Source organism: Bufo bufo, chromosome 9, assembly GCF_905171765.1.
Source record: "Bufo bufo chromosome 9, aBufBuf1.1, whole genome shotgun sequence".
NCBI classification, from domain to species: Eukaryota; Metazoa; Chordata; class Amphibia; order Anura; family Bufonidae; genus Bufo; species Bufo bufo.
The window spans coordinates 23,655,496-23,680,004 of record NC_053397.1 but is presented as its reverse complement, the minus strand read 5'-3'; the positions used below and the strand labels follow the sequence as shown (position 1 = coordinate 23,680,004).

Sequence of the window (24,509 nt, the reverse complement as noted above, 5' to 3'; positions counted from 1 at the left end):
ATAGGACATGTTCTATCTTTGAACGGAACGGAAAAACTGAAATACAGAAACGGAATGCATACGGAGTACAATCTGTTTTTTTTGCGGAACCATTGAAAAGAATGGTTCCGTATACGGACCGTATACGGAACGCAAAAAACGGCCCGCAAAACGAAAAAAAAAACCTGTAGTGTGAAAGAGGCCTTAGGCTCCATTCACACGTCCGTGGTGTGTTGCGGACCCGCAAATTGCAACACACCCGCCCGGCACCCCTATAGAAATGCCTATTCTTGTCCGCAAGCTGCGGACAAGAATAGGACATGTTCTATCTTTTGCGGAGCTGAGGACCCGAAGATCGGGGCCGCTCTACGCAAATGCGGATGCTGACAGCACACTGTGTGCTGTCCGCATCCATTCCGTCCCCATAGAAAATGAATGGGTCCGCACCCGTTCCGCAAAATTGCGGAACGGATGCGGACCCATTTGCGGACGTGTGAATGGAGCCTTAATCACATACTTAGGCCTCCTGCACATGACCGTTGTGTGTTTTGCGGTTCGCAAACCGCGGATTTGCAAATCACGGATGGCGTCCGTGTGCGTTCCGCAATTTGCGGAATGGCACGGACAGCCTTTAACATAACTGCCTATTCTTGTCCGCGAAGCGCGGACAAGAATAGGACAGGTTATATTTTTTGGGCGGACCACGGAGCGGAGCAACGGATGCGGACAGCACACGGAGTGCTTTCCGCATCTTTTGCGGCCCCATTTAAGTGAATGGGTCCGCATAAGAACTGCCAAAACTGCGGCTCGGATGCGGACCAAAACAACGGCCGTGTGCATGAGGCCTAAGGCTACATGCACACGACCGTTGTGTGTTTTGCGGTCCACAAATTCAGTATTCGCAAAACACGGATGGCGTCTGTGTGCGTTCCGCAATTTGCAGAACGGCACGGACAGCCTTTAATATAACTGCCTATTCTTGTCTGCGAAGCGCGGACAAGAATAGGGCAGGTTATATTTTTTTTGCGGACCACGGAACGGAGCAACGTATGCGGACAGCACACGGAGTGCTGTCCATATCTTTTGCGGCCCCATTGAAGTGAATGGGTCCGCATCCAAGCCGCAAAAACTGCGTCTCGGATGTGGACCAAAACAACAGCCGTGTGCATGAGGCCTTAGGCCTCGTTCACACGAACGTGTGCTGCCCATTGCCATATTGTTCTATCTTTTTGCGGAACGGAGGGATCGTGGACCCATTCAAGTGAATGGGTCCACGATCCACATGCGGCTGCCCCACGGACGGTGCCCGTGCATTGCGGACCGCAATTTGCAGTCCACAGCATGGGCACGGGCTTCACACGTTCGTGTGAACGAGCCCTTAGATAAATGTCAGCCAAACCTGCAGATCTCAGCAGGTCCGGTCAGCCACCTAATATTTTGGAGTTGTCCCAACTTCTCCCAGACAGTAGATGTTGGGGGAAATAAGGATCGGCCAGTTGGATTTCAACTGCTCGATACTTTCATTCTCGGGGAGATAAGGCTCCTTTCACATCACCGTTTCTCCTGTCCGTTCTCCGGCTCCGCTGAGGAGCAGGAGAACGGAAAGGACGGATTCTGCAGATAACTGAGATCTAACTGAGCGTAACGGACTTTCGTCTCTGCTCAAAAATCATATTCTGAGCGGACCCCGAACGGACCCCGTTATAGTCTATGGGGTCTTTACGCTCTGTTACGCTCAGTTAGGTCTCAGTTATCTGCAGAATCCGTCCTTTCCGTTCTCCTGCTCCTCAACGGTGATGTGAAAGGAGCCTAAGTCACTGACAGAGGTGTCTGGCAGCAGCTTTCTCCTTGTTCAGGACACATGCAAGCTTGGCCCGAGCTGAGTGTGCATGTGTAAGGAGGAGTTGGGGAGATAATGGTGGGCCAACAGCTATCTAATATGTATGGCCATGAGCCAATGCCAGGCCAGTGATGATCGGTGATATACAAGAACTTATCATGAGGTTGATGCAAAATGAAAGGGGGTTGAATGATCATTATTACGATCATTCATCCTCCCTTACTATGCACGCTCCCCGTTTACATAGAACGATGTGCTGCCGACAAATAATGAATGGGCTAATAACTGATAGAAAAATTCATACAAACTTTTGTTCCAACAATTGGCCTTCAGATACTTCAGTTTTAGCCCAAGATGAATAGGGTGGGGTTGGTGCTCCTTTTTAGATAGACATGCATAATTGGTTACACAGATGAGGGTGACCAACTCGATAAGTTAGGCTATTGGGAACCCCTTCTACCCAACACAGAAGATGACTCTGACACGAAATTGTCCATGTTCATAGACTACCCTTCAACTCAACAGGGACCTCATAAGCAGGCCGTCACATGAAACTCTCCTTGACTAGAGGATACTCAAAGACCGTCCTCATACCCAACAAGATGATAGGTGCCCACCAGTGGACCATGTAACTGTCTCTGACCAAGGTGTGCTCAACAAACACCCTTCCACCCAAAATCGATCACAAGACCATCCGTAGACCCTCACACAGAGCAAATTATTTTGTTTTGACAGTAAATGGGTAAATACATTTCATGACTTCTGACCCACTCAGCAGGTCAAGGAAGGTGTTTTCTGGCTTTTGACTCACCCTATACTTATACATAAATGTGTACATTTAACAAAATCATTTTAGGATAAACCGACTACTCACTTCCATTTGACATCACTGTGCTAAAAAAAAAAAAAGTCAACGAAAATGTCCGCAAATGATCATCTAGCAGTAAAACGAGGGCCCCTCATAACCACAAGGCCTAAGTAAAGACTATAATGAAAAGGGAGGGAATTAATTAAACCCTGGGATGACAGACAGCTCTAATGCCCTCGCTGTCTGAGCGAGCTGGCGTATTTTGGGCTGAAACCTAGGAGATGTTATCCAAACCTCTATTTTTGGATTGTCAGCACACTTTCCCTACAAAGCCCCCCTCCCTGTCTGCAGACTATGCACTGCAGACATAACTTCAAGTGGCCTGGGGGGGAGTTGTAGACTTTGGCATGGCTGCCTACCATTCAGAAACCAACACTCAACATGAACGTACAAGAGACAAAAGACGGTGATTAATTACCTACTGTAGTCTCCCCGAGCCTCCTACAAATGGAAAAGAAAAAAAAGAAGAAGTTAGGATTGTCTCAGCTGAAAAACACCGCCCGCCATGCATTTACAACCTGTGACTCTTCAATGACCAGAGAATTACAACTCCCAGCCGGCAAGACGCGCCGACCACTTACAGTTCCAAGACAAGTGAGAATTATTACTATAGTTAGCAGAATACTATAGTTCACACCTGCATTTTAGGCTACTTTCACATCTGCAGTAGGGTGATCTGGCCGCCAGCTTTGGCAGAGAATGCCGGGAATTGGCCAGAAAAAAAACGCAGCGTGCAGCGGTTTCTGTCCAGCCAATTCTCTGCATTTTTGCCAGATTGCAGTTGGATCTCCGCCAGACCCCATTATGGTTAATAGGGCCGGAGGGCATTGCCGGATCCAGAGAACTCTGGCAGGCTATTCTCTGCTGGAACTAGTGTCGCACATGAAAGTAGCCTTAGGCTCCTTTAGGAACTGGCCGTGCACAAAGAGATAGCCGTCGGCTATTTGGGCTTCACATCTTTTGCTGCCTGGATTCTCAGACGGTTCATTTTATATTAGGACTATCTGTTCAATTGAATGAGGCAGTTGCCCCCTCTGAATGGTCATCAAAAAATGTTAATCAAGACAACCAAGCCAGAGATAGCCATCTGTAGGCAAGCCTGTTTCTGGCTTATTGCCCCTCATGGGTACTGGTTGGCTGAAGGGGGTACTGGTTCCTATTGAGGAGACAAAGCAGTATATGGAGACTTATTTTTCAGGCAATGTTCCATGGGAAAAAGTACGCTAATTAGCTCATACCAGCCAAACCAGAGACCTTTATCTGTAGACAGCACTGTTTCAGAGTTTTGGCCCCTCATCAGCACAGAGCAGGAGAATGGTTGGTTCGATGGGATGGCTCTGCACTGATGAGCGGTAAGAATCCAGAAACAGTGCTGTCTACAGACGAATGTCTCTGGTTTGACATTTTCCAATGGGTATTGCCTGAAAAATAAGTCTCCATATACCGCTATGTCTCCTCAATAGGAACCAGTACCCCCTCTGGCCAACCAGTACCCTGTTCTGTCTAAATGAGGGGCACTAACCCAGATACAGTCTTGTCTACAGGTGGGTATCTCTGGTCTTGATTAGCATTTTTGGATGACCATTCAGAGGGGGCAACTACCCCTAATTCTTTTTTAATAACAAATTGTACAGATGGCCTAATATAAAACGAACTAAACAAATTAAAAACCGAGCACTGCCATGCAACTTAGGCCTCTTGCACACGAACCTGTGCGCCCCGGGGCCGTGCTGCGGGCCGCAATGCACGAACACCAACCATGGGGCAGCCACAGTGGATTGCGGACCCGATCACTTTAATGGGTCCGCGATCTTTGGCCGTTCTGCAAAAAGATAGACCAGGTTCTATTTTTTTGCGGAACAGAAGTACGGGACGAAACCCCACGAAAGCACTCCGTAGTGGTTCCGTAGGGTTACGTTCCGCACCATTCCGCATCTCCGAATTTGCGGACCCACTGAAGTGAATGGGTGCGTGGAATGCACACGGAACGGTGCCCGTGTATTGCGGATCCGCAATATGGCCGCGGAGCGCACATGTTCGTGCGAAAGAGGTCCACGCTGGCACAGTTGCGTGTGACCTGCAACCTGGTTTGAATTTATTGCGATTGCTGTGTCTCAGCCGCATTACGCTGCGTATCGACAATCACTAGATGCGGCGTTGCAAAGCGTTTTATCCCAAAGCTGACAATAAGCCCTAAGGTTGTTCAGCTGATTGAAATGGCTTCAACCCTTCAGACTCCAGCTAAATTTTCTTGAGGTTCATGAGCCCAGCTGCTTAGGCTAGGTTCACATCTCCGTTAGGCCCTCTCTGCCGGAACAGACTACCGGAATTACCGTATCTAGCATAGCCGATTAACACAAAGCACTGCCGGATCCCCATTCACTATAATGGGTTCTTCTGGCAGGTTTCTTATGGCTTGCTGCCGGGATAATACCACTGCATGTCTTGAAGGCCGGCATTTATGCTGTTAACCCGTGCTCGGTGGTAATCGGCTATGCTGGATACGGTAATTCCGGTAGTCTGCTCCTCTGCCGGAACACACTACCGGAATGCCGAATAGAGGTGTAAACCTTCTCTTATTTCTCTTGCAATGGAACTGTATTACATGAGGGGCTTTTAGAAGGATAGCCGTCCATCTAATAGCTGGACAGCTCGAGTAAACCAGAGCTAGACCTAGAGGGGGTTCTGAAGACAGGGACTCCTCTCCATGGTGTCAATATCTTCCCAAATTGGAACAGTCATAAGATCCACAGGTGCCCAACGTGTAATTAATATCTATCGATATGCACCACTATTTTGTCCGGGGCAAGGTCATGTTTTACTGACAAGTTAAGTCATCTCAGGAAATTTACTGACGGTCACCAAACCCAATCACCAGCCGGCAGCCACAGGGACCATGACATCAGGTCATACAATATTAATGTGGACGATGAATGTTTCATCAGCTCCATGTATCGTAGGACGAGCGCCGGCCAAGGACGGACATTTGAGAAGAAAACTTGTGTCAACGTCATGTACACTTCAAAAAGTCAGGACTGGAAAATATGTCTGGGCAGGAAGAGGATCTTATCTTGGACCCGTTGCATCTCTCAAACACCCAGTGGGACATGAAATGAATGGGACCTTATCTCAAAGTAAGGTGGAATACCATAGTTATGTCTGAACACGCAGATAACGAGAAATGGATCTTTATCTTCTTTCTGAACTTAGATTTGGCTGGAAAAATGTAGCCAAAGGTGGAACGTACCACGGACTGAGTGTTCTCCTTTAAATAAAAAAACAAAACAAAAAAAACAGCCTACGGTATATAAAATCTTGATTCATCCATTTCTATACCGCCTCTCTATATCTGCTACTGCGAAATCTAGTGAAACCAACAAGCTTGTGCGATGCCGGGGTTACTGGGTGACAAACTCTGTAAGGGCAGCCAAAAATAAAGTGGACCTTTTAGGCCTCTTTCACACGGGCGTCCCGGATTTGCTCCAGATGCGTCCCGGGTGCATTGCGGAAAATCCGCGCGAGTGCGCATGCAATTTCGGTTAGTTTTGACTGCGATTGCGTTGTTCAGTTTTTTTCCACGCGAGTGCAATGCGTTTGTTTTGCACACGCGTGAGAAAAAACTGACTTTGGTACCCAGACCCGAACCCGAACTTCTTCACTGAAGTTCGGCTTTGGGTTCGGTGTTCTGTAGATTGTATTATTTTCCCTTATAACATGGTTATAAAGGAAAATAATAGCATTCTTAATACAGAATGCATACTAAAATGTGGCTTTAGGGGTTAAAAAAAATATATATTAACTCACCCCATCCTCTTGTTCGCACAGCCGGCATCGTCTTCTTTCTTCTTCTTTGAGGACCTGCCAAAAGACCTTTGATGACGTAATTGCGCTCACCACGTGGTGAGCGTGGTGACGTGAGCGCAGGTCCTGCTGAATGAAGATAGAAAGATTCTATCTTCATTTAGCAGGACCTGCGCTCACGTCACCACGCTCAAAATGTGGTGATCGCGATTACGTCATCAAAGGTCCTTTTGCAGGTCCTCAAAGAAGAAGAAAGAAGACGATGCCGGCTGCGCGAACAAGAGGATGGGGTGAGTAAATTTTTATTTATTTTTTAACCCCTCCAGCCCTATTGTACTATGCATTCTGTATTAAGAACGCTATTATTTTCCCTTATAACCATGTTATAAGGGAAAATAATACCATCTACACAACACCGAACCCAAAGCCGAACTTCAGTGAAGAAGTTCGGGTTCGGGTCTGGGTACCAAAGTCAGTTTTTTCTCACGCGTGTGCAAAACAAACACATTGCACATGCGCAATAAAAACTGAACAATGCAACGCAATCGCAGTCAAAACTGACTGAAATTGCGTGCTCACTCGCGCGGGTTTCCCGCAATGCATGTGCGACGCATCTGAAGCAAAAATCAAGGAAGCCCGTGTGAATGAGGCCTTAGGGATTACATGAAATTAGCAAAAAAAAAAGAAAAGAAAAATATGGCTTCTATCGCCTCTAAACAGCGCCACTCTTGTCCAAAGGCTGTGTATAGTACTGCAGATCAAACACACTGAAGTGAATGGGGAGCTGAGGCTCGATCAGTAGTTGGGATGGGAAGAATAGCGCAGCATGTGGTGCTGTCAGATTCCGTTAGCAGGTAGTGTGAACACAGCTCAGTACTTTTAGGGGAGGTTCAAATGGATTTGAACATGTCAGCAGACCTGTACCTATGACACAGGCTGACCTGTTACATGTGCACTTGGCAGCTGAAGGCATCTGTGTTGGTCCAATATTCATATGTGTCCGCATTGCTGAGAAAAATGATGTTTTAATATATGCAAATGAGCCTCTAGGAGCAACGGGGGAGTTGCCATTACACCTAGAGGCTCTGCTCTCTCTGCTCTTTCAGCAACTGCCACGCCCTCTCCTCTTTGATTGACAGGACTAGGTGTGATGACATTTCTATTACCTGGTCCTGTCAATCAAAGTGCAGAGCGTCCTTCAGTTGCAGAGAGAGCAGAGCCTCGAGGTGTAATGGTAACGCCCCCGTTGCTCCTAGAGGCTCATTTGCATATATTAAAACATCATTTTTCTCAGCAATGCGGGCACATATGAATATTGGACCAACACAGATGTCTTCAGCTGCCAAGCGCACATGTAACAGGTCAGCCATTTTCATGCGTACGAATCTGCCCTTTAAAAAATAGGCGCCTGTCGGGTGAAATAGCTGCGATTAGAGCTGTAACGGGACACCCATAGAAGCCTACCGGACCCTATGCCCCCCCCCCCGTGTCACAAGGATTCTATAACACAAAGGTAATCCCTCCTATAAGCATTTCTTCTATGGGAGGGTATCTCCATATTATGGCACCCTACAGAGGCACCATGCAGCAGCGCGCAGTGCGCAGCCACAGGGTCTCTATGTACATCAGTGCCCATAACTATGCAAAAGACCTTGGACTGTCCAATGACACCAAACCACCGCTATACAACATGAATGCACCATGTCCTGAAGGCAAAAAGTTGCTGGGACTTGCAGTTCCACGGCAGGTAGATGCTGCAAGCATAACAAGTCACGGGATATTGGCAGAGGAAGACAGACATCTGTAAAATACCCTCAATTCTTTGCCTTTTTGGGGCACATCAATAGGGGAACCCACCCCTGATGTGGTATCCGGCAGGTGCAGCAATCTAAATATGAAACAGCGCGGCCAACCGGTGCCCCACTCGTGGCTTTCATGGCACAAAGTGCCACAGTCATTCCACCTAAGTGAACCGCGTGCGTCCATTGCTTCACCCCAACGACCTTGCTCTGCTGCACCTGTAGAACCTGAAACAGCGCGGCAAGCCAAGTAAACTGCACAGGTTGGCACCGAAATGCTTCAAATGCCAGTCACTTTGGTTGCAGCCAACTTTTCGAGTGCATGCATCGCTTACCTGCAGAATGAGCGCAGCCAACTTAAAGACGGTTTCGCTGTCCACCTCGATCTGCCCCTGTTAAGACAAGAACAGAGTCAGCACTGCGGGCGGTGGGTGATCACCATAGCGTTCATGCCTGTCACTGCCTTCGGGCTCTGCTACAACAACAGACTGTACCATTCCACAGCGCGGGGGGAGGCCAGCCCGCAGAGGATTACACACAAAGGTGTCAGCGAGTTTGCATTCAAAGTTTGCAAACACAGTAAAGTGCAAAGTTTGGGTAGGGGCGCAGCGTGCTACGGCACATGCAGCGAATATTTTTAAAGGGTGCATTTAAAGGGTCCTAACAAGGGCTGTGTATAATTTTAAGCGTCTGAGGTGCCCAGTTTTACCCGCTGCAGGGGAATGGTCTTGCCTGATGCCCAGAGATAAGGTTCCACTTCAAGGTTTAATATTATGCACACAGACAAGTGCAGGGAGACACAAAGCCGGCTCTTGTGATTCCACCTCTCGTACAGAAAATGCCCGCACGGTACCCACCGGCGGACGGGCCGATCACGGATTTTATTTCATTGCTGCGTCGAAAGTTTGGCAAAGAGTAGAAGAGTAGTGTAAACCACCAAGTGCATGCAGCATGTAGAGATTATAATCAGCCCTGCCAATAGGGGGCAGACTGGAGACATTTTTATCAGAGAAGCCTGTCTGCAGCAGTCGGTTTCCACCCAGCTTTCCCAGACTCCAAATCTGCCTAGTGATTGACCCGGATCCTGTATTGCAACATGCCCAGGTATTCTGCCCAGAAGTTCTACAGCACCCGTCCGCAGGATCAACCCGAATTAAAGCATGGCTGGGTTGATCCTGCTGATTAAAATGATACATGACCCGTGAAAATTGGTGGCAGAGTATCCAAGAAAGAAAGACTTTTGCAAACGAGGGCTTTAGTGCACCGAGGGGCGTAGAAAGCTGAGTAGCTCAGGTGCACAAAGGGGATAGGCATTGCCCCCAGTGCACTGAAGCCCTCATTTGCAAAAAAATAAACTAAAATAAAATACTTCCTGGAGAACCCCTTTCAAACCTGTTATTCTAAGGCTGGACTAGCCCTTTAAGGATATGACCAGATGTAATTTTAGAATGCGTGACCAAGGTATTTAAAGGCAAAGGGACCATTGTGCCACGCACACCTCCTCGAACCCCTATTGCTGCCAATTGACCGCAGTCCGACAGAGAGGTGCCAGCACCAATCATCTCATGTGTGAGATGAGTAATCTATACCTGCATATCTTATAACATCATATCAACTCCCCCTAGGGCACAGACACAGGTGACATCACTTCCACTTGTAGCATGCTGTCACGCGGGGTTAATGAGATATCTACAACTATTAGCCTAAATGCCAACCGAGCGATGAACAGAACTTTATTTATTGCCTTGATATGATTGGAATTGCATCTATAATGTTGAATCATCGATCCTTGTGCTGAAAAACAGTTTCGCAATATTAACCCTCAGGTGAAAGGAGCAGAGGGCAATGCCCCGATAGACACCCCTGCCTGTGTGCAAGCGTCATGGTAAGCAGAAGACACTAAGAACAATGACCAAAATCACCCATAAATATCAGCCCTCGAGTATTTAGTGGTTATATCTTCTGTGTTACAGCCAACATGGCCTCCATAAGGGCTATCATTCAGATTTGTCAGAATTGAACTGCTCTGCCCCACCAGGAATAATACCAACATCACAGATATTACCATTACCCCCTTACTACTCTAGAACATAAGTGATATTACCAGCCTCCCCTCACTACCCTAGAACACCATGGATATTACCATGACCCCCTTACTACCCTAGAACACCATGGATATTACCATGACCCCCTTACTACCCTAGAACACCATGGATATTACCATTACCCCCTTACTACCCTAGAACACCATGGATATTACCATGACCCCTTTACTACCCTAGAACACCATGGATATTTCCATTACCCCCTTACTACCCTAGAACACAATGGATATTACCATTACCCCCTTACTACCCTAGAACACCATGGATATTACCAATACCCCCTTACTACCCTAGAACACCATGGATATTACCATTACCCTCTTACTACTCTAGAACATACGTGATATTACCAGCCTCCCCTCACTACCCTAGAACACCATGGATATTACCATTACCCCCTTACTACCCTAGAACACCATGGATATTACCATTGCCCCCTTACTACCCTAGAACACCAGGAATATCACCATTACCCCCTTACTACCCTAGAACACCATGGATATTACTATTACCCCCTTACTACCCTAGAACACCATGGATATTACCATTACCCCCTTACTACCGTAGAACAACATAGATATTACCATTACCCCCTTACTACCCTAGAACAACATAGATATTACCATTACCCCCTTACTACCCTAGAACACCAGGAAAATCCCCATTACCAACTGACTACCCTAGGAGTCCATGGAAATTACGATTACCCCCTTACTACCCTAGAACATCAGCAATATTACCATTACCCTCTTACTACAACACTGATATTAACCCATCCATAACCCTAGACGACCAGTGTTTTAAGCACTGTACTGTAAAAAAGCGCACTCATTTTTTATCACGATTTGCCATGGTGTTTTGCAATGCGAAAAGTGCCCCCCCCCCCCGCCCTAATTTTGCCCTATGGTTTGTGACCATGCAACAAGCGCCATGTACATGAACCCAGAGAGTGCTAGAGATAATGTGTAATTTGGCTTCCTCTTGCAGACGAAGCCTAAGGCCTCTTGCACACGACCGTATGCCCTCCGAGATATACGGTCCGTGAGCGGGACATATGTCCCAGAGCGACATTGATCGTGTGCACGGGAGCGCGCAGCATCATAGATTACAATGATGCTGATGCTGTGTGCTCCCGATCAATGCCGCTCTGGGACATATGGCCCGCTCACAGACCGTATATCTCGGAGGGCATACGGTCGTGTGCAAGAGGCCTTAGGGCTCATGCACACGATCGTTGTTGTTTTGCAGTCTGTTTTTCACGGATACGTTGTTCCGTATCTGAGTTTTTTTTTCTCTGATTTAAGCCCTCTTCCGTTCCGTTATTCCACAAAACATATCCGTATGGTTTCATTATGCGATCCGTTTTTTGCGGATCGGAAACAGTAACTTATTAATCACCAAACACATGAGCAATATGGACTGGGCATAGCATTTCTACAGTATGGATCCGCAAAATACGGATGATATACGGACGTGTTCCGTGTGTGTTCCGTATCTTTTGTGGACCCATTGACTTGAATGGGGCCTCGGACCGTGATTTGCGGACAATAATAGGACATGTACAAACGGAAAATACAAATGCAATAGCACTCTGCAACCAGCATTCTGCCCTGCTTCTATGCTGGATGAGGCATTGGTGTACATTTTGGCCAAAGCGTAATAAGCCACTCACCAAGTCAAGGTCGCCTCTATTGAGTGGTCCCTAACACTAGTTCCTACCTGTTTATGGGCCATGACAGCCACACAAAGTCCAGGGAATGCAGGTCAGCGTGCACGCCAAGCACACTCTGCTTTTAACCCCGTCCGGTGCCATTACAGCTTTCATCGGATCCAGGGATGCAAGTACCAACATGCATGCTGAGCCCACTATATACTTCTCCTGGAGCCAAATGGCTACTGGTAGGTTCTATATAAGCAGACTCAGTTTTATACTGACTTTAAAACCAGCCTCCAGGACAGATTGACTGGTCAGGTGTGCTTGACTCCAAGGAGATCGCCACGCCTCCAATATATACTACAAAGAATAGGACATGCACTACTTTTTTGCGGAACGGAAATACGGAAACGGAATGCACACGGAGTACCTTCCGTTGTTTTTGCGGACCCATTGAAGTGAATGGTTTCGCATACGGGCCGCAAAAAAACGGAACTTAAGCGGAAAGAAAATACGCTTGTGTGCATGAGCCCTTAATCTCGTTTTTCTGTACTTTCTTCCAAACTTTGCCTTCATCATTTACCCCTATGTGTCCCCTATGCACAACTCTGATGATCACGACCATTCCAACGCCCAGCCACCTGAATGGAGCAATTCCCAGCCATTCACATAGATACAGCTATTATGGTCATTATCCTTCCCATTCATTTTCACTAAAGACAAATGAGGACCCATAAAGGGTTAAGAGGATATTACAGTCTGGTGTCAGCCTCTATTCTTCCTAACAACAGGAGTTCATGAGAAGTTTACCACACCCAGGGAACAATAGGGAATTATTACAGGGCGTGTTAATAAGGCTTTATGACCTAGAAGAAGAAGGAGAGGTGTGCGCTCGGCCCGTCTGTCCACATCGGACAAAGGATAAATCTACACAGTCGGTGTGACTGCAGCTTTACAGCCTGGGGATTATAGAGTTAATTGGATATAATAAAACAGTTGTCCTTCCAAAAATATTCAACATTTTTCAATCCAGCACCTGGATCTGAATACTTTTGTAATTGCGTGTACAGTAATTAAAAATTTAGTATAGCCAGTGAGTTATTTAGTAAAATGTATCTGTATAGCGCCACCTGCTGTTTGCTCTTTTCTTTCTCCATCCACCGCCGTGGTCGCACATGCTCAGTGTCATTCTTTAACTTTCACAAGCTGTATTTACCGTTAGAAGCTTTGACAGTTAGGCCTCTTTCACACGACAGTTTTTTTCTTTTTCCGTTTACGGACCGTTTTTTTGCGTTTAGTATACGGTCCGTATACGGAACCATTCATTTCAATGTTTCCGCCAAAAAAACGGATTCAGTTTCCGTATTTCCGTTCCGTTGAAAGATAGAACATCTCCTATTATTGCCCGCAAATCACGTTCCGTGGCTCCATTTGAGTCTATGGGTCCGCAAAAAAAAAAAACAGAACACATACAGAAATGCATTTGTATTTCTTCCATATCCGTTCCGTTTTTTGCGGAATTATCTATTGAAAATGGTATGCCCAGCCCAATTTTTTCTATGTAATTACTGTATACTGTATATGCCATTCGGAAAAAACGGAACAGAAACGGAAACAAAAAACGGAACAACGGATCCGTGAAAAACGGACCGCAAAACACTGAAAAAGACATACGGTTGTGTGAAAGAGGTCTTAGGTCCGGATGCGTTCAGTCAAACTCGCACCATTTTGCAAGCAAGTTCAGTCAGTTTTGTCTGCGATTGCGTTCAGTTGTTCAGTTTTTTCTTCGCGGGTGCAATACATTTTGATGCGTTTTTCGGCGCGTGATAAAAAACTGAAGGTTTACAAACAACATCTCTTAGCAACCATCATTGAAAAACGCATCGCATCCGCACCTGCTTCTGGATGCAATGCGTTTTTCACTGAAGCCCCATTCACTTCTATGGGGCCAGGGCTGCGTGAAAAACGCAGAATATAGAACATGCTGCGTTTTTCACGCAACGCAGAACTGATGCGTGAAAAAAAAAACGCTCATGTACACAGACCCATTGAAATGAATGGGTCAGGATTCAGTGCGGGTGCAAGGCGTTCACGTCACGCCTTGCACCCACGCGGAAAACTCGTGTGAAAGGGGCCTTACAGGGAAAGAGCTGCTGCAGAAAGGAAACACCCCCTGAGAAATGATATGCCTCCATGAGCTGTGATAGGGAAAGAGCTGCTGCAGAAAAGATACGAAATGCGCTTATTGCGTTACCGCTTCCCATTTGGCGATTGTATTTTTACATGAAGCTAAATAAAGACTGAAGATTTTATTTTCATCTCAGTGCTGGACATCTTTTTCATTATTTTTTTTTCTGCATTGTTTACGGACTGGACCGGGTCCTTGCACGAGAGGCTACACGGGTAGTGGTGGCTTGATTCCACAGAAAGGATATGCCCCCTGAGCTGTGATAGGGAAAGAGCTTCTGCAGAAAGGGCACCCCCTCCATAAGCTGTGATAAGGAAAGAGCTGCAGCAGAAAGGACACCCTCCACTGAGAAAGGACACCCCTACCCCGGAGCAGTGTTAGGCCTCATGCATACAACCGTTTTGTGCATCCGTGTCCGTTGTTCCGTTTTCCGTGATTTTCTGCGGACTCATTGACTTTCAATAGGTCCGTTGAAAACTCGGAAAATGCACCGTTGTTCATCCGCGTCCGTGATCCGTGTTTCCTGTCCATCCAAAAAATAGGACCTGTCCTATTTTTTTGATGGACAACGGTTCGCGGACCCATTCAAGTCAATGGGTCCGTGAAAAAAGGCGGATACACACAAGATTGTCATCCGCGTCCGTGATCCGCGTCCGTAGGCTACTTTCGCACAGACGGATCCGCAGATCCGTCTGCATAACAGCTTTTTTAGATCTGAGTTTTCACATCGTGAAAACTCAGATCCGACAGTATATTCTAACACAGGGGTTAATTGTGCGTATCATAGCCCCCTGTAAGAGATCGGGTGCTGCCAGGCAGCAGGGGGCAGTCATGTACACAGTTCTTAGTATATTCTAACTTGAAGCGTCCCCATCACCATGGGAACGCCTCTGTGTTAGAATATACTGTCGGATCTGAGTTTTCACGATCTAACTCAAATCCGATGGTATATTCTAACATAGAGGCGTTCCCATGGTGATGAGGATGCTTCAAGTTAAAATATACCATCGGATTGGAGAAAACTCCGATCCGATGGTATATTAATAGGGACTCCTGACTTTACATTGAAAGTCAATGGGGGACGGATCCATTTGCAATTGCACCATATTGTGTCAACGCCAAACGGATCCGTCCCCATTGACTTGCATTGTAAGTCAGGACGGATCCGTTTGGCTCCGCACGGCCTTCATGTCTGGTGATCCTCCAAAATTCAAGGAAGACACACGGAAACAAAAACGGAAACGGATCACGGATAATCTGTGAGGTCCACGGCTGGTTCTAGCTTTGTTAGGAAGAAATTGTCATGTACTATACGATGTCTGATTCTCAATTTTATATTAATCATGAGATAACCCCTTTAATAATCCGGACCCCTTGGTAAGGGGGCCTGTACAAGTTGAGGCCATGCCGCAGTGACCCATGTGCATTGCCGCTAATTGCTGTGCTTCACCTTTGAATTGGTGGTAATGGTGGTACATGCAGTCACCGCGGCTCAGCCACAGTATGTACAGGTACCCTTACAATGGCTAGGAATGTCCTCATAATGGTATCAGAATACTTAAAGGGCAAGTCCAAGACCATTTTCTTAGCTGTACTACTTAAATGCATATAACAAACAACGAGAGAACTTTGAAAATAGTTATCGTAAAATAAAAAATAGAATAACTTACCGTTTTGTGTATACAGCTTCTCTGCAGACTTATGTATCTCTATGGTTTGTGACACAGTGAGTGGTTGTGTCTGGCAAGGCAGGTATTTTCCTCCCAGCATGTGCTGTTGGGCTGGTTTCCAGCCAGGTGAGGTCAAATACCGGACCGGAGTTTAAGTGCCGGTCTGGGTTTTGGCTGCACCTGGCTGTCCTTAAATAGGCAGCTGGGCTCAGCAGAGATGTCTGTTTTTGGGATCTAAGGCTTTGTGCCGTGCTGGAGGGCTGAGAGCCGCACGCTGGGGAAACAGGCCCCCTAAAGCCTGCTGTGGACTACTGGAGGCAGAACTGCCAGCAAGGTGACTTGTGTTATATGAACTTTCCATTGTGTGTGAATTAACACCAAGACTGCAAAGTTACTGCTGTTTTCTGCAATTGCCTCAAGTGTGAATAAAGACGTTTTGAGTTAAGAACTTGTATTTTCCCTCGTTACTGCTCACATACATTTAGAAGTAGTGGTGTGCACAGGAAATAGAGGGCCCTACTAAAGTTCTGCACAGCAGCAAAAGAGATGCGACCAGCTCGGGCTGGGCCCTCACCTCCAAGGGCCCCTAGCCACTGCATGGTCAGGTATATATGCCACTGCTCTGTAGGTAAGGAAGAAGTACGGAACAGATGGTAGATAGTATGACCGCACGATCAGTTTGTAGTCTGTAACCACGGAGACACATTGGGCTGGATGGGCGCTGCAGACATAAAACGGTGGAAGATTTCTCGCGAAGGTTATTTACGAATCTCCTTCATTTATAATTTTCGTTGCATTGGAGCAACAGAAGTAAATTGTGGTAACCCTAGCCTGGCCTGTAGTGCTGCTAGGAAGCGTTCTTTCTAATTCAATTATAATTCGGATGTCGTGCCGGAGATAATCATTAGGACGACGCAATATCGATATTTTCAAGAATTACTTTCCCTTTAAGGATATTGAAAGATTCAAACAAACGAGTTTTATGGCTTGTTAAAGTCACCAGGAGAGATCTGTATCAGCTAAATGGGAAAGTGCGCAATACTGAGCGTAATAAAAGCTGGGTGGTACGAGTGCTGCGCCCCTGCCTCTATCAGCAATCACCGGGTCATAACTCTGGAGGGTCAATATATCTGCCCTGACAGGCCGGGTGATAAAGATGGGGCAGAGCAGTCAGCACTTTATGATGTCCTCACTCCGCTTCTGTTCTTCCATGTATTTGCTCTTATATACCAGGGATGCTCAACCTGCGGCCCTCCAGCTGTTGTAAAACTACAACTCCCACCATGCCCTCCTGTAGGCTATCTGGCCATGCTGGGAGGTGTAGTTTTGCAACAGCTGGAGGGCTGCAGGTTGGGCATCCCTGGTATATACCATTCATTTCAATGGGAGCAGGGCTGCAGTTACCAGCTCCGTCCACTACACCATGGATGGCGCTGCATGGTTCTGGTGCTGGAGCTACAAGGTAACAGCTGATCGTTGGGCGTGCAGCATGTCGGACCACCACAGATCAGATATGGATGGTCTGTCCTGAGGATAGGCCATCAATATCAAAACCCTGGGCAGCCTCTGAAGTAGTGTAGTAGCTCTCTTTCTATAGCAACTTAGAGGGCGTGTCCTTTCTGCAGCCCTGAAACTGTCTCAGCTTATAACAGTAGCTACGGCTGGTGGTTGTTGCAAGATGGAACTAAGCACGTCGTCCTTCGCTGCCTCTGTTTGCACTCCTGACGTCATGACTGTCATCACGGGACGCTGTAGTCAGGTGTCAAACACGGTAACATCATGACAGGGGGCCGTGTCTGGCTTCCTCACATGACGTGTCATCCCTGCGGACAACACGTCATCACCCTTGAGTGTAAATAGAGAAGCGGCACCAATCTGAACAGCGCCAGCGGGGGATCGGTGAGAACCCCAAAGAATACTCCAAAGGGTGGCCATTCACATTAGATGGACGTTAGCTGAACCTGCAGATTTTGGCAGAAGTGATGACCATCTAATGCAGGCATCCTCAACCTGCGGCCCTCCAGCTGTTGTAAAACTACAACTGCCACAATGCCCTGCTGTAGGCTGATACCTGTAGGCCAGGCATGCTCAACCTGCGGCCCTCCAGCTGTTGCAAAACTACAACTCCCAGCATGCCTGAACAGCCTACAGCAGGGCATTGTGGGAGTTGTAGTTTTACAACAGCTGGAGGGCCGCAGGTTGAGCATGCCTGATCTAATGTGTATGGGGGGTGCTGGAAGATGTCACAGGAAAGAAAGGTTGGGCATGCAGATTTCAACATGCCTGATCTTTTTGCTCTCAAGGGAGATAAGAGGTGTCGCAGCAGCTTAGTCACCTCTCCCTATCTGAGCTGTGTATGGGGAGGTGGGGAGGAATGGTAGTATAAGGTGTCTGTCCTCCTTAAAGGTGGAGATCCCCTTTAAGAAGCTGCAGGGTGTTCTCGCTCTATAGGCACAGGATATTGCCTTCAGTTATTAACTAAGGATCCTCCAATGATCTGGACTAATGCCTTCTTTATGAATTTATAACCCCGATAAGCACGACCTGCAGTATATAAATGTATCCGAGGAATCTTGTCCTCCAGCAGTTGAATAGTTATAAAGAGGCGGCGAGATGAGACACCTGTAAGGGCTCAGGTATCAGCTGATCCTGCGCTGCGGAGTCTCCAGGACTGACCTTTGCCTCCTACACTTTCTGCATCTTTCAAATGCTGCCATTCGGAGCTGACGTTGTCATTCACAGCGCAATCCATGCGGCCGGCGCTTAGGATTTACGCTTCGCCCAGGTGGCAAGATGCCAAAGCCATAACCTCCCTGTTTATGGAAAATTATAGAGCGTTACACAGCGGCATGGTTGAGGAGAAGGACAAGTCTATCAAACGCAACCTCTCAGATTCTTCAGGTCGTTAACAAAATTAAATGTCTACCTGGGGGGTCATTTTGCTAGACCATAAGGCGAGGGCTACACCACGACATGTGTCGCGCGACAATTTTTATAATGATAGTCTATGGTGTCGCACTGCGACATGCTGCGACTGCGACGCAACAGTAGCAAGATGGATTTTTCTGCGACTGTCTCGTCACAGTCGCAGCATGTCGCAGTGCGACACCATAGACTATCATTGTAAAAATTGTCGCGTGACATTGGTGCGACATCAATGTCGTTGTGTAGCCCTAGCCTAAGACATCATGCACACAGCAATGTCGTACGTACAGATTTTATAACGCACATAGAGTCCCTACTGCTCCGTATTACTGTCCCCTAAGAGCAATGCCTATTCTTCGCTAGAAGCAATGCATGACATGTGACTGCCTCGTTCACATTTCTGTGTCACGTCTGTGAAAAAAAGCGTACGCGTTTCATCCATGAAGCTGTCCGTGAAGGATCCGTGTGTTAGTTTTTACCATCCATATGTCATCCGTAATTCACCGACGTTGCTCAGCTGAAAATTAAATTTCCAAAGAATCTCCTATTAGTCTTTAGTGAAAAACGGACGCAGCAAGGATGTGTGTCAGTGATTTTCACGGACCGATGGACTTCAATGGGCGTGCTTGGGCCGCATCACGGATCAAAGTAGTGCATGTCCCCGTGATTTTTTTTTTGTGATCTATGGTCAGTAAAAAAAATACTGAAATGTGAACAGACACATTTAACTCAAGCGGACAGCACATAAAAGTGAAAAACGGAAATGTGAACGAGGCCTCAGACTACACGCAGGGCTTGTTTGTAGTCTGTTCACATGTGCAACGGGCCCGTACAAGGAGCAGGGCAGAGGATAGGAGTGGGGGTAGTGGCACTGCTGGTGGGAGTAGGAATCCTTAGGCCACTCCTTAACACGGGCGAGTTTTCTGCGCGGGTGCAATGCGAGACGTGAACGCATTGCACCCGCACTTAATTCGGACCCATTCATTTATATGGGGCTGTGCACATGAGCGGTGATTTTCACGCATCACTTGTGCGTTGCGTGAAAATCGCAGCATGTTCTATATTCAGCGTTTTTCACGCAACGCAGGCCCCATAGAAGTGAATGGGGTTGCGTGAAAATCGCAAGCATCCGCAAGCAAGTGCGGATGCGGTGAGACTTTCACGCATGGTTGCTAGGAGACGATTGGGATGGAGACCCGATCATTATTATTTTCCCTTATAACGTGGTTATAAGGGAAAATAATAGCATTCTGAATACAGAATGCATAGTACAATAAGTTAAAATGCAAACATGGAACGCAATCGCAGTGAAAACTGACTTGTTTTAGTGTCAAAATCGCACCATTTTCCCTGAACGCATCCGGCCCCAATCCGCAACGCCCGTGTGAAAGAGGCCTTAGGCGAATGATACGGATTAGGTCCAGATGCGTTCAGTGAAACTCGCACCATTTTGCAAGCAAGTTCAGTCAGTTTTGTCAGCGATTGCGTTCAGTTGTTCAGTTTTTTCCGCGCGGGTGCAATGCGCTTTGATGCGTTTTTCACACGCGTGATAAAAAACTTAAGGTTTACAAACAACATCTCCTAGCAACCATCAGTGAAAAACGCATTGCATCCACACCTGCTTCCGGATACAATGCGTTTTTCACTGAAGCCCCAATTACTTCAGTGAGGCCAGGGGGCTGCGTGAAAAACGCAGAATATAGAACATGCTGCGTTTTTCACGCAACGCAGAACTGATGCGTGAAAAAAAACGCTCATGTACACAGACCTATTGAAATGAATCGGTCAGAATTCAGTGCGGGTGCAATGCGTTCACATCACGCATTGCACCCGTGTGGAAAAATCGCTTGTGTGAGAGGGGCCTTACTCCAGTGCTCCCTGGGACATGCAGTGATGGGAGGGGCGCACACCCCTGTTTGGGGCTTCTAGTGGTGACTGGGGTGTTCCTGGTGTTAGATGAGCAGCGGGGTGAAAGGCAGGAGAACAGGGGTCCAGATCGATTTTCTGGACAAATGACCAGACTGCCTTCGATAAAGCAAAATATAGTCAGTCTCTCTTTTACTGAGCAGATGATAGCCGGCACAGTACAAATAATGGGCACAGTCCTCAAATATATCACAAGGTAGGCTTTTCCTAAAGGCTGGAGGTGGAAATGGTCCCCTCTGAGTCTCTTTTTATATATACAAGCAACCTTCCCAATTGACCAAAGTAGCGCAATTTCTTTCTCAATATCTCTGCATCTGCGGGGTACAGTCCTCCAACAGATAGGACAAGTTATCCGTCTCAGTAGTGTGGTGAGTGCCTGAAGCAACATAACCCAAACCACATGCAGTAAAGTCTACAGCCATAAATGTGCGTCACCTATCACTGGCTTTCTTGTCCACGCACTCACTGTTCCTTTTAATGGTTCTCAACCTTCTATAAATGTTCATTGCTTTTCTCCATCAGAGGTTAACTCTTAGCACGGTTGCCTTTCTGACAGCTTTTCACTCACAGGAATGGTGTTTCCCTGGATAAGGATTCTCCTTTCTCCTTGCTTTGACTTCAGCTTGTCTGGCTTACAGACCAGAAACTAAATGCACGTCCTCACTCTTGACCTTCTCGCCATCTACCACCATGAGGTTGGGACCAGCCCACCACCCAGCAACTGTCTCTAAAGGCTGACAATTAACTACTCCCTTCCCATAGACAGCCTTTTGGAATACAAGTACATAAGACAGTCACATTAACCAACTCTTCTACTGATAGTTTGCATACATTAACCCTTATCTCACAGTAATCATTTTGACAACTTTACCAATGAACCAAATTATTGTATGGCATTAACCCTTTTAGCAGTGAACCACTGGGTCACAGAACACAGAGATACATAGGTCTGCATACAAGCTGTGTACACAAATGTTGGAAATTGTTATTTCATTTGAAACTTTTTTTTAGATACATTGGAGCAATAAAAACATGTCCCTAGGCTGCACACCACCTTTACACCTGCCGGAAAACATCTTTCACAAGATGTGGCTCTCTAGGCCAGCTGATTATGTGAGGTCTCGCTGCTGATCCCCCACAATCTGGTAGCTGTATAGTGGGGGGCAAGGTGCAGCCACAAGGGAGCTGATCATGGCCAGTATATGGCCCTGATCGCCCCAATAAGATGCACATTCAGCTTAGTCAAGTAGTCGGGGATGAGTAGCCGCAAGACACCTTTGGCACCGCTTATCAGCTGACAAATTTCACTTTTGCAGGTAATGGTTGCCTCTGTTCTCAATAATTCAATACATCATTGTTTTAGGGATGGATTTAAAGGATGAAGACGTCGTTGGATACTGTCCAAAGGATAACTTTCTGTGACTTGTCGTCCATCATCATCCACATTCTGGAATATTATAGATAGTGCAGGATAATCTCAGGATAAACACTGCCGGAACGTGTAGGAACACAATCTCATTCCTCCAGCGGCTGAGAGCTCGGTACAAGGCTGTCACTGTTTACAGGGCCCGGCATTGTGCAGGAAGCATAAAATGCTATATAGATTATTACCTGTCGTCTGCTGCACCTGGTATATGTTTCTCGAAAACTGGGTGACAGCCGATATCACCTAAAATAAAGCTTTCAACAGGGTTGACACCGGACATTTACAAGCTCCGGATCTGCTGCTCCTGCATGATTCTATGCCATTCAAGACTCTAGGAATGCTGTTTTTTTTTAAAGGAACTGTGTGCACCCACATTAACAGCGCCAGCAGAGTGCACCCACATTAACAACGCCAGCAGAGTGCACCCACATTAACAGCGCCAGCAGAGTGCACCCACATTAACAGCGCCAGCAGAGTGCACCCACATTAACAGCGCCAGCAGAGTGCACCCACATTAACAGCGCCAGCAGAGTGCACCCACATTAACAGCGCCAGCAGAGTGCACCCACATTAACAGCGCCAGCAGAGTGCAGCCACATTAACAGTGCCAGCAGCGTGCACCCACATTAACAGTGCCAGCAGCGTGCACCAACAATAAAAGTGCCAGCAGACTGCACCCACATTAACAGTGCCAGCAGAGTGCACCCACATTAACAGTGCCAGCAGAGTGCACCAACAATAAAAGTGGCAGCAGAGTGCACCCACATTAGCAGTGGCAGCAGAGTGCACCCACAATAAAAGTGCCATCAGAGTGCACTCACATTAACAATGCCAGCAGCGTGCACCCACATTAACAGTGCCAGCAGCGTGCACCCACATTAGCAATGGCAGCCGAGTGCACCCACATTACCAGTGGCAGCAGAGTGCACCCACATTACCAGTGGCAGCAGAGTGCACCAACAATAAAAGTGCCAGCAGAGTGCACCCACATTAGCAGTGCCAGCAGCGTGCACCCACATTAACAGTGCCAGCAGAGTGCACCCACATTAACAGTGCCAGCAGAGTGCACTCACATTAACAGTGCCAGCAGCGTGCACCAACATTAGCAGTGCCAGCAGAGTGCACCCACATTAACAGTGGCAGCAGAGTGCACAATGAGTTTTATCTTCCGACAGCTGCCACTAGGGGTAGCTCAATGCATACATATGTATACAGCTCCTGTCAACATCAATATAAATGAGTGCCCCCTAGAAGAGGTTGCCAGCAGCTTTCTAATGGAGACTTACCCGGTGGGCCAGGAGATGTCTCCTATTTCTGCAGACTCCATGACCATCCAGAAGAGTAGACATGTATGACACAGGGTGATGCCACTGCTTTTCTTTGCATCATCTTAAAGATGACTCATCCCTTCTCCTGACATGCCTGTTTTAATAGCGTCATGCATTCCCCACATAACAATTCTGGAACATCTATTCTTATGGCTCTATGTTGTGCCCTTCCATTATTATTTCTACTAGAAGTTATGAATGAATTGCTAGCAGTCTGCAGTAAGGGTACAGAGGGGCGGTAACCAGTTGGGAGTGTGCACCTTGTGGGGACTCGCTCTGGTAGACAGGATTAGCGGACGCAGTACAGAGGCAACAACAAGTTCTTTGGATCAAACAGTTCAGTGTTTTATTCACACTTTAGGCAAGTGACAAAACAAACAGTCACCTTGCGGTGTTGGTGGTAATTCACACCATGCGGCCATTCTGCCTCAAAGAGTCCTTGAGCATAGCAGCACCAACCTGTTTTCACGCCAAACAGGTAGCAAGCCTTCATCCAGACACAAGGCTCCCAGATCCCAACACAGAGACCTGGCTTCTGAGCCCAGCTGCCTATTTAAGGACAACCAGGTGCTGCCAAAACCCGGACCGGCACTTAAAATCCACTCTGGTATTTGACCTCACCTGGCTGTAAATCAGCCCAGCAGCACATGCTGGGAGGAAAATACCTGTTTTCCCAGACAAAACCTCTCCCTGTGTCACACCCTGTACAGTGTTAAAATGACAGCACTGATTGGATAGAGTGAGTCTGTGCAGGTACACGCCCCCAACTGGTTACCTCCCCTCTGTGCCCTTACTGCAGACTGCTAGCAATTCATTCATAACTTCTAGTAGAAATAATAAAGGACTGGCACAACATACAGACATAAGAATAGATGCTACAGAATCGTTATTACACGGGGAATGCATCAAGCTATTAAAACAGACATGTCAGGAGCGGAGACAGGTCCTCTTTAAATCACCAGTTTACATAGAACACCAATAAATGTGTCAGTAATATCTG

At 47.1% G+C, this 24,509-nt stretch overlaps 1 protein-coding gene across 2 annotated transcripts in view; it reads right to left on the bottom strand.

The window, feature by feature from the left end:
* The window catches only part of FRMD4B (FERM domain containing 4B), a 224,655-nt gene that overhangs the window by 81,441 nt on the left and 118,705 nt on the right, over positions 1-24,509 (bottom strand). For both annotated transcript variants that reach the window (XM_040406589.1, XM_040406588.1), the window contains exons 6-7: positions 8,623-8,679; positions 3,106-3,128 (exon numbers count right to left, since the gene is read on the bottom strand). In XM_040406589.1, coding sequence (XP_040262523.1) covers positions 3,106-3,128; positions 8,623-8,679 — 80 coding nt within the window. The remainder of the gene's footprint in view (positions 1-3,105; positions 3,129-8,622; positions 8,680-24,509) is intronic.